The sequence below is a fragment of the Charadrius vociferus genome, unplaced genomic scaffold, assembly GCF_000708025.1.
Source record: "Charadrius vociferus isolate BGI_N301 unplaced genomic scaffold, ASM70802v2 scaffold45, whole genome shotgun sequence".
NCBI lineage: Eukaryota > Metazoa > Chordata > Aves > Charadriiformes > Charadriidae > Charadrius > Charadrius vociferus.
Genome location: NW_009648712.1, coordinates 1,717,487 through 1,728,955, shown reverse-complemented (window position 1 = coordinate 1,728,955; position 11,469 = coordinate 1,717,487). Strand labels below are relative to the sequence as shown.

General features: G+C 41.2%; 1 protein-coding gene across 1 annotated transcript in view; it reads right to left on the bottom strand.

Moving 5' to 3' along the window:
* Window positions 1–10,087, bottom strand: part of MIB1 (mindbomb E3 ubiquitin protein ligase 1) — a 90,846-nt gene extending 80,759 nt beyond the window's left edge. Inside the window, exons 1-2 of the mRNA XM_009886651.1 lie at window positions 10,043–10,087; window positions 97–327 (exon numbers count right to left, since the gene is read on the bottom strand). Of these exons, the coding sequence (XP_009884953.1) occupies window positions 97–327; window positions 10,043–10,087 (276 nt within the window). The remainder of the gene's footprint in view (window positions 1–96; window positions 328–10,042) is intronic.
* Window positions 10,088–11,469: the final 1,382 nt, after the last annotated feature.

Below are 11,469 nucleotides of genomic sequence, written 5' to 3'. Positions count from 1 at the left end.
AGCCGGGGCGGCGCTCGAGCGCCGCCTGCGGAGCTGATGCGCGGGTGGGGACTGACCGGCGCGGCCTGTGCTCCGGTGCCGCCGCTCCGCCCTCACCTTCCATTCCCGAACCAGCCGCAGGCCGGTGGAAACGGGAGGAAGCCGGGGAGGAAGCAGGGGTTTATTTAGCGCTAACGGCAGAGCTGCCCGAGGCTCCCCTGCGTCGCCCGCCTTGGCGCTTCCCGGCGCTGAGGTGATTTTGGCGGCGTTCAGGGCGTTCCTGCGGCCAGGTTTCCCAAATCGCCGCTTTCTCTCTCCATCCAGGAGAAACTGCTCATATCGCCTCTCCTTTAGTGACAGAGAGGTTATCAATTAAATTGTATCAACAAAGTCGTGTGCCATCTGGGTTGGGTAAATCTGTACTGCGTTTTCCTCGTTTTTCAGTTACTTCTGTGCCCTGAAATCCCATTTTCTTTTCAAACTGTGGACATGCTCTGGTGAGACCCCACCTGGAGTACTGCATCCAGCTCTGGAGCCCCCAACATAAGGACATGGACCTGTTGCAGCATGTCCAGAGGAGGGCCATGAAGATGATCCGAGGGCTGGAGCACCTCTCCTGTGAGGAGAGGCTGAGAGAGTTGGGGCTGTTCAGCCTGGAGAAGAGAAGGCTCCGGGGAGACCTTACAGCAGCCTTCCAGTGTCTGAAGGGCACCTACAAGAAAGCTGGAGAGGAACTTTTTACAAGGGCATGTAGTGATAGGATGAGGGGGAATGGCTTCAAACTGGAAGAAGGGAGATTTAGATTAGATATCGGGAAGAAATTTTTCTCTCTGAGGGTGATGATACACTGGAGCAGGCTGCCCAGAGAAGCTGTGGATGCCCACTCCCTGCAAGCGTTCAAGGCCGGGCTGGATGGGGCTTTGAGCAACCTGGTCTAATGAGAGGTCCCCCTGCCCATGGCAGGGGGGTTGGAACTACGTGATCTTTAAGGTCTCTTCCAACCTAAACCATTCTATGATTCTATGAGTCTTGCATGCTATTGAGGTGAGTCTAATGGGGCTGTATTTCTGTAGCCCAGGAGCTTTTTTAGGTGGTGTTCAGGTGCCCCAGTCAGCAAAAGGGGCGAATCTGTACCTCCACCCACCCTTCCCACCTTGGGATATCCCTCATGGAGGATGGACCTACTCAAACTTTGAGCACATACCTGCAATGTAATTCTTCATAAACTACCCTCTTCGTTTGCACTTTTATGACACTCAAGGCTTTCCTTTAACTCCACACATCCTGGCTAATCTTATCTAGAATATGAGTCTTCATTTTAAAAATGGTCCTCCGGATGTTTTTGTCTCTCTCTAATCATGCTCTGTGTCAACTTTTTGAAAGCATCCATCCTAAAGGACAGACAAGTCTGGACCAGACAAAAGAATACCATTTCTTAGTCAACAGGGAAACGGCTGATAAAAGGCAGCCCAGCTACCCTTGTGTCCTGGGTATTTTTACTGTTTCTGTGCTTCCTTCCACCTTTGTGGTTATTAATATGGCTAGAGGAGTTTATGAGATCATTTCCTGACTACTTTTGTGTAGTTTTCTCACAATATGTATAGCAGAGCAGAATAATATGAACATGTAACCACCAGACTACCACCACATTCCTCACATAATTCATTCCTTCCTAACCCATGCCAAGGCTAAAGAATGCTACCTTAAACATGAAATTGTGTCCTGACAAGAGGCACTCCCAAGCAGCATCTGATTTCTACTTCTGCAGTGGAAACCTCAAAATGCTAACAGATACCACCCTAGGAAAACATGCAATTGCCAGGCAGTTTGGGTTTTCTTACAAATGCTTCTCCCCATACAAAAGCTGCCCGCAGCTTGTACTAGCTTATTATATTTGGTACATGTAATTGAAATTAAATGTATAACACATGGTAGAATTTCCCAGATATTCTAAAGAGTTCTTGATCTATTGAAGGATCTAGCTAGAGTCTATCTGTGGTTCATAATGTTCCCATCTGCCTCATTCTACTTTGTTGTGCTTTGATAGTTACGGGCAAGTACAAGGTTCATGCATATCTAAGGATAACTCAGAGCACGGTTTTCTATTGCTTTTTGATAGGCTTAGATAAAAAAGGCTTTTTGCAACCAGGGAATGTGTGCCAGGAAAATCAACAAAGTGAGATTGGAATTAGTTCTGGAGAGAATCAGAAAAGTTCATCCCTTAGTTCTATTTTAAAAAAATAATCTAAATTATAGACCTTCAGAGAATCTGCAGCAGTGCATGTGGGCAGGTATAATCCTGGAGCTGCTTCTCTCCTAATAATCCTTGTCCTGACCACTCCTGCTCTGTATATCCCAATAGCCCCTCCCTCTCCTACTCACCCACTTTTTCTATCAGACGATTTACTTGCAAAAACCAGAATCTCTAAATATGCTTGGATTATTTTAGAGATGGCTTAGACACACAAGAATACAGGTAATAACTGGAAGCCAGCGTCTATGGGCTGACTGTGAATGGTCCCCTAACAGCTAAGAGGGATTTCTTCATAGCTCAAAATACAGAAGTTTGTACTATTTTATTGGTGTGGTAGAAAATAAAGAATGGATAGACTGATCTGATGTATTCACTTGCCAATGGCTACATGACTGATTCATGAACTGTAATCCCCTGTCAATTCTAGTCCTACGTGGCCACAGAGCTGTGGATGTCACAAAATTGTCATGGGCTCCATGACTGGGTTTTCCAGAATTGCAAATATTTTATGCTGTTATCTTTTTGAATCATACATTATATTTATTCTGTTTGCCTGCTTGGTGTTTAACCAATCAGTAAGGAAAAATGGTCTTTAGCTCCTGAACCTTTTATCTGAATTAGTCCTCAAAAAACCCAATAAATACCAGGTTGAGATGCACATTTAAAAGGAAGCAACAGAGAACAAGAAGGTATATTGCTTTGGGGAAAGATTTATTTTTCAAGTTATATTGGACATTAGTGGTCCTATCTGATGGGGTTTTTTTGCCACAGGAGTATATCAGCATGAAAATTAGTACTACAACAATAAGCAAAAGAATCTAATTCTGAATAAGGACCTGAAGACTCACAGAAGGATGGAGATAGAGGAGTCAGAATGCAAGCAGCAAAAGGAAGAAGAGAGCTTTGAGTTTTGAAAATAAGCTGAATTAAAGTTAGAAATAAATGAAACATGCAAAGGTATAAACAAGATGGAGATTCCATAGGATGTTGAATCTAATTAATGTATTGTGACAAGAAAAGTGACAGATAAAGCATTTTCAGGTATGTATCAGCATTTTGTTTGCAGTGGGAAACTGGACACAATAATACCTTAAGGAAAGAGCTGGTATTCACTTTCCAACTGAAAAAACTCTTTTTGGCTTAGGGCCTTTTGCAGGCAGAGGGGGTTAGTTCATTGGCTGGTTGGTTTTACACAGAATAAACGTGTGTGGCATTTTCAGTTGTCTCTAACAAGTCTTTGGTCTAACAGTCTTGGGACTGTTCTCCTCTCCTGATGAATGCTCAGAGTTTATCACATCTCCTAAACTTGCATTTGCCCCTCACCGCACAGAATGGCTGTTTTACAGCCTTAGAGCCAACATGCGCTCACACTCCAGGTAATTTAATCTATCGGGCCTCAAATTGTGGAGAAAAAAGCCATGTAAAACCTCGCTACTGGAGTTAGCAGAAGGTTTATTTCTTTGCTTTTTGGGTCTACAATATAGGAATCATACTCACTGGTAAGCCTCCTGGGACCTATGTTCTTTTCTGCCATCCCTGTTACGGGAGGAGACCACCAGGGCAGACTGGCAGAACAGCGATGCCTTAAACTGCTGCAGCAGAAGCAACCAAAGCTCATCGGCCAAGGGCCTTATTTACCTGAACAGTGCTGCTGTAATTAACCACTGCTGCCTGCCTTGTGAGGCAGTGCTGGCTTTGAATACCTCAGGTAGTCATGACAGAGCAGTTAAACCACCGTCTGGAGGAAGGGAATCCACAGTCCTTTAGGCATCCTTGCCTGTAATTGCAAAGACTCATTAATATGCATTCAGTGCAGGAATCTGGACGCACAAAAAGAACTACAGAACGAGTTCCCTTCTGGCTACCCAAAATTACATACATTGCTGAGTCACGCCGTCCTCCAGCTGGTGATTATGGTCTTCCTCACTACGTCCTGCCACATTAGAGCAATCCAGTGAGGGGCCGTGAGAGAAGACCTCTGATTTATGCAGAATTTAGCGCTGTGCATAACCCAATGACATCCCTTTAAACTCTTTGTTATTCTTGGAGAGCATACTGGCTTTTTGTAAGAGACCCTTCCTACAGGGTAGGGCAACCCTCAAGACAACCCTCATAAAGGCACAGGAGATAGGACTTTGGAGATCATCCAGCCTATGCCCCTGTTCATCTAAGCCATTCCAGAGAGCTGCTTGCCTAAGCTCTGCCTAGTTGGCTTTCTGTGCTGCAAAATGTCACGCTCCAGCAGGGAATCCTAATACAAGTATTTGCATGGACTGAAGACAGACTTTGATAGAAGTTTTTCTGGACTGTCTTGTTTGATTAAAGCTGAACTTGCAATGTAGGCCCTGGAACACGCAATGCAGAAAGGGGACTGTGCCTATTGCAGGAGAGAAACCCATGAGAAAAGCCTGCTTTTATATGGTTTAGAAGAAAAAAAATCCCAACTTCTTGGAAAGATAATTATTAACTCATGCCATTTTGAGGTTTTGTTTACTGTCTTAGCTGAAAAAGAGCATCTAGGCTACATATAATGAGCAGATTGTAGTTTTCTTTTTCAAATACAAAGGTAGAGCTTATTAATTTATACCAATCTGAGTCCAAAAATTCTGCCTCCTCAGTTCAAGACAGTATTAGAACAAGCAGTTTTCTCAGTCCTTCTCTTAAAAATTGAGGGCATTCTATATTTTATTTTTCTAGTTTTCCCCAAAAGGGGGTTTTGTAATGCAGTTTTCTCCTGTGGACAAAGGTATTAGGAAAAGGAATTAGGAAAAAGTAAGCAACTGCCTTGGTTTTATCAAAATACACATACTCTCTGGGTGGAACTAACTCAACTAACTGCGGAAAAAAGATGGAAGTATTGGCAAGAGATGAAAACTACTGTTTTACTGAAAAAGAATTTGCCCCAAATGTTGTTTGTTGTTTGTTTTGGTTTGGTTTTTTTTTTAAATAAAAGCATGTAATCACTCTCCACAGAAAGTTCTGGTCTGATGAACATGCCACATATTTTTAAGTGAAAATATACATAACGTATAGGTTCTAGAACCTGAAGAACCAATTAGGAACTTCAGGCCATATCCTGTTTATCCGTAGTTCAATGAAGGCAAAACCCCCTAATTTCTTGGACTCTGCTGCCATCACGTGGCCATCTAAAATTTCTCATTAATGCTAAAACACACCTATCCTGTTAACTGTTGCACTGTATCTCTACTGCTGTATTTACGAGATTCATTATCCATAGCACAATCCAATTTCTTCCTCAATTTTCAGAAATGTCACGAATAATTGGCATTGATTTTTTTCCTACTTTCTGCAGATTAAAATATTTTTTAATGCCAGATAGTGAGCAAGCTGTCACACAACACAGCAAATTGTTTTGGTGGGTTTGGGTTTTACTATGCTCTATGAAACTGTTAATTAGAACACATATATTAACCCACAGTGTCCATGCTGCTGTTTTTTTCCCTAAGGAGTTTTATCTGCTACTTCTCTTCTAGGAAGTAAAAACAGCTGAGCAGAGAACAGATTATAAGTATGTCACTTCATTTTTTTCTGCTGTGAAACAAAACTAATCCCATGGAGATCTGCTAAAAAGAAGGAATGTTTTTCTCAACATGTTGAAGTTTTTAGCCAGATACAGAAAAACATGTACTCATGTTTGCACATCTATACAAGTTCTCCTACTTCAGCATACCTCAGAGGATTAGAGTGTATACTTCCCTGATATTTCCAAATGTTTCACCACATACTGATGTTTTATTTATAGATGACTTTTAAATTAGATGATGCATTGGAAGGAGGGATTAATTTCTTCCTGGTATTAAATTTCCTGATTGTAAAGATTGTTAAGAAACTACTTACTTGAAATTCTCAGATGTAGTCAGTACCAGCTAGGTCATATTTTTAGACTGATTGGAAAATAAACTGTCTGCATGGCTCATCAAGATGTTTTACGAATGTTCCTAATTTATGGGTATGATCATTTTTGTTGTGATCAATGGGACTAATTGTGTGCTTACAGTCAAGTACACGTCTTTCTTGTATTACAAAGGCACTCGATACACACTACGTAATGCCTGAAAGAAAACTTAAGCACTGAATAATACCTGTGTTTCATTTTAATAATCTGCTAAAGTAATAACAAACATTGAATAGCTCCACCAGAATCTACACATTGTCTTTTTGTCATAAGAAAACAGTCCCAGTCACAACATTCTGTAATCCTAAATTCTAAGAAGTAAGACTTCCAGTACACTCCGATAGACTGGTTGAAATCTGTGTTTATTAAAAACACAGACAGAAATTTTCAAAAATAACAAAAAGAATCTGTTGCTAAACTAGGCTATATGCTTTGCATAAAGTCAACTTTTTTAATATATATCTCACTTAAGATTATGTCTAATGCTCATAAATATTTTTCACTGTTAACATGCTAAAGAAAATCTAAGAAATTGCCTAAACAAAAAAGATTCGTTGGACATATTTCTGACTCCACTGAATTCAGCTGGAGCCATACTGTTTATGTAGGTAGAACAAGAGTTTACCGAATATATACAGAAGTTGTTGGTTTGTTGGGGTTTTTTTACATTATTATAAAACATTCTAAAAATGCTTTGGGTTTGTGTTTGAAATACAAGATGTAATTTTTTATTCAAGATGCATCTTTTTATGAAAACAGGTAAATGAAAACGTTTCATGTTAAGCTACAATAAAGATTCCTTGGATCCAGGAGGAATTTTAACCAAAATTCAACATCCATCTCTACTGTACTCTTATGAAAATTCTTCAAGTTCTGTAGCAGCTTCTGATAACATTTTAAATGACAAAATTAATTTAAAAGAAGTGTCCTAAACGTATTTGCTTGCTTTCGATTTATTTTATACTGTACTGTCTCATCTTCTCAGTTTTCAGCATGCCATGGATTGTCATCTTTGGTTTCTGAACAAAAAAATCAATTTTAAGTTAATTCACATACCTGAGAATTATATTCAGCTGTATATCACAGAATTCTAACCTTTATTTTAACTTTTCTGTGAACATTTTAAATGAAACAAACCAAGGTTTCATTACCATTATTTAACATGATGATGAGACACATTTGTCTGATCCTCTACTAACCACAGTTTGGTATTTAGCAGTTTGGCAGCTGTATTCAAATGCAGGGAATTGGTATCATGCAGACTAGATCCTGCAAGAGTCATTCCAAGGGAGATAAATATTGGCCAGTCTTCAAGCTGTTGAAGGAATCTTCAACCACCTAAACAGAGTGTGAAACAATACCAGATTACGTGGTTACATTTGTGATCAGGATATCTGCTACACCTGCTGAAATGAAATACTCACATTTGAATTGAAGGAAACAGTTAAAGCAAGTTAAATCAAATGATTCAAAACATTCTGTGCAAATCCTATGTTCCTTCTAACTGTACCACTGGAAAGGGCTGAGAAATACTTCATGAGAGAGTGAAGAGAAGCAGCATGGAAGAAAAAGATACAGATGCATGGGAATATGGAGGTAACAGTAAAGCTCAAGAATGGGATAAAGAGAAGCAGCTATTCCCGATGCCACATTCATTGATTTTTTCATGAGCACCAAGAGTACAAACATAATGCAGCCTGGCTTTTTTCCTCTGAAATTTGAAGAGCCTCCAACACATAACATTTACATTGACTTCATCAGTTCCCTACTTCATTCACACTTTAAGGAAAGAAAAATCTATAATATGCATGGAAGGCTTGAGAAATGCTGACTTGAATTTTTCAGATGCACTTTTTTTTCTCCCATTCCCCTGCTGATAATAAATATCAAGAACAGTGAGTGCCCTCTTCCCTGTGTTGCCTGGAAACTTCTCAGGTGTTTTATACACGGACTTGGAGCTTTTAAAGTATTCCCAAGATAGGTCTTTAAAGTATTCCCAAGATAGGTCAGGCTGATACAAATATATTTTTCCCATTTTGTTAGATGAATGCTAAGGTTAAACAATTGTTAAAAGAATATAAACAAACAGAATCTCAAACAAATTTAAAACGCCAGGGTTAGAAGTCACTTTGCCCCTCCTCAGAGGTGCTGCAGCGCCTGTTGAAACCAATTCTGGGACCAGCTTGCAATTGTCCACTGCAAGGTCAGTCCCTCCCAAACCCCAAATAATCACAGAACCACCTCCCCTAACAAAAAATAAAGACAACATAGCACCAGGGTAGCCTCCTACTTAAAAATGTAAATCAAGGCTGTGACTAACCAATTGCTTCTGTAAATTATTACCTATTGCTTAAGCAAAATAAATTGGGAGACAATACGAAAGAACAATCCTGTGACCTTTCGTTTCTGCCTAATCTATAATCCATTAGAGCTGGGTTGATGCAATCACTTTATGAAGCACTTAGAGAGCAGAGAGCGTAGTGCAAATAGCAAGTCCCTCTGGGAATGCTGGACTGTCTTCCTCTGAAAAAAATGCGGTAAGAGTTCAAAACACCATAGTGACCACCTTGTTTTCTTCCCACACACACAATTCGCAATGACTAAATCGCTTGGAAGTGGTTGTAATGTGAGCAGAATACAGCTTTTCCTTTTACAGCTCTGCAAAATGTGTTGTAGGCCAAAGGATAACCTTTTAAAGACTTTCAAAAAAAACAACACTGGAGCTGGAGGATCTGATGGGGATTGCTTAAAACAGAAGGAAGTTATTATTGCTATTGACAGTGTAGCAACATGCTTACAGAATAACAAAAACCCCTCACACCTTCTCAGTACAAGTAATTTGTTTCAGTTTGCCTATGGCATGTCATATATGCTTGACATCATTAATACTCTCATGAGCAATTAACACAGGGTAGTGGTCAAAGACCAGATTAGCCTCATCAACCTCTGTGTCTGGATCTTGTTTCTTGCATTCAATCTCTCTAGGTTGTTGATCAAGTCATTAAACAGCTGAGTTTGTATGCCTCAGAAGGGTTTCTCTAACTATCAACAGCCATGCCTTCCACTTTTTGGTCAAATGTGTGTATGTGCACTTAAAAGCCTTCTAGCCCCATGGACACATGCTATGTCATATTCTTTTTCAGGCATTTGGGATTTTTCTTTTCACAGAATCACAGAATCTTCAGAGTTGGAAGGGACCTCTAGAGATCATCTAGTCCAACTCCCCTGCTAAAGCAGGATTGCCTAGAGCACATTACTCAGGACTGCATCCAGGCGGGTTTTGAAAATCTCCAGAGAAGGAGACTCCACAACCTCCCTGGGCAGCCTGTGCCAGTGCTCTGTCACCCGAACTGTAAAGAAGTTTTTCCATGTCTTGGAACGGAACTTCCTATGTTCCAACTTGTGCCCATTGCCCCTCATCCTGTCACTGGGAACCACCGAGAAGGACGAGGGGCAATGGGTGCAAGTTTCTTTAGTTTTTGGGTGGTTCAAGGGCTCTTCACCTTAACAGGGATAGGACTGCTGCAAGCAACAACCTGTTTCCTTCTTCAGAAATAGCAGGTTCCTGTGCATCCTAAAGTCTAGTCCTCAGTTCAGCCAAATTAGTGTCTCCGAAGGTTCCTAAGTTCACGTTGTTGATGAAGCCCACACGTTCTCAGATGTAAGCTATCTACTCCAGCTGCTCTCACTGGAGTGTTTCTCCATGATAAATCCTTTTATCTGGGGTTCCCAGCAAGTCGGCAGCAAGACCTGGGTATGATTGTTCTCCACAAGCAGAAGCAGAGGAAGCACACTGATGGTGACAATAGGTTTTCCACCCATTCAGTTTCCTTTTTCTGTAACAGCTGCAGGGAAAAGAAACAAACCCCAGAACCTTCCCAGCCTCTGCTTACCAATTCCCAGACTCTTTTCAGTGGCTGCAGTAGCTCTGCCCCCATGTCTCTGGAAACTTTGGACAGCTGACTGGATAGGAAGAACAGGTATTTTTAAATTTCTTCAGAACTTTGCAATACACTCTTATTAGTTTACCTTTCTTAACATAGTATCAATTAATTACTTTGCATACCTTTATCATTCTGATTCTTTAATGAAAAATTCTTAAAATTGTACAAACTGCTTTTACTTGAGAAGAAAAAGAAGGTGTCAAATAGATTTCTGCTTGTCAGACTGAATGGTAAAACATGCTTTATGTTTCCAAATCCAAAATTAGCAATGCAATCAGAAACACCCATTTGATTGCAGTCTTTAGATTGTAGAACTGGTTTTCATTATAGTTGTCAAAGCAGGACTGGAATCCACTGTTGCTGCACCAAAGCAGAGTGTTTGATCACACGGTATGAACGTGGTAGCACTTGTCTCTACAGCAAGGAAAGCTAAAGTCTCTTTCAGTATTTCTCTAAGTTAAGCTGTAGGTCACTATTCAAGAGCTTGCCACCACTATTTCATGGTGAACAAGAAAAAGTTGGGCCCAGATGTTTTATGTTTATTATCTCTCTGGTAAGATCTGTCTGAGTAAGGAGAAGCAACAGAAATAGGTCACATCTCATTTTCTGCTCTTACAGTCTTTTTTTTTTTTTTTTTTTTTTTGTTATGGTTCCCAATTCAATTAGATTTTAAAAATTGGATATAGCAAGAAAACGGATAAGGTAAGAAGTGAAGAGTCTCACCCAGCAAAGTCTGCATTCTCTCGCCAGGTCATGGAGCTGAGGCATAAAATAAAGACAAGGAAAGTACTGTGTCCTGTGGTGCATGCACACATCTCAAATGGCAGATGCGCAGTTCCAGGATCTTTGTGTTATCAGCTGCACTCCTAGGACTTTGCCAAGGAAAAGACGCAGATACTGCGCGTCTTTTTCTGAAGCTGAAGGGGGAAGCATGTGAGTTAGCGAACACGTGAGGGCCCACGCAACAACCCATACAGCTGAAAAGACAGAGGGCAGAATGTCTCCTGGGAGTTAGGGAATGCGTCTGCTCCTCTCTGATCCTCACTAACGCCCTGTAGCAGCCGTGTGAAGTGGAAAAGCAGTTGCGCACTTCAGTCTCACTTAAAATATTTAGACAGATACCGCTGCTTAACCAACGCTGCATCCGGAAGCCCCGCTGTCCCCTCTTCCTCCTGTAGGACACAGGACTTGTGTCCTGTACACATAATAGCCCCTGGGGAGGGGACACGCTGCCTGTCCAGGAGCGACTGAGTTTCCACTCGCCTGCATCAGCTGCTCCTCACGGTTTTGGACGGGTCCCTCTCCTCCCTGACCCCACACGCCCCGCCTGAAGGAACCCGCAGGGGTAAGGCGACACCGAAGGCGCCCCAGGAAGG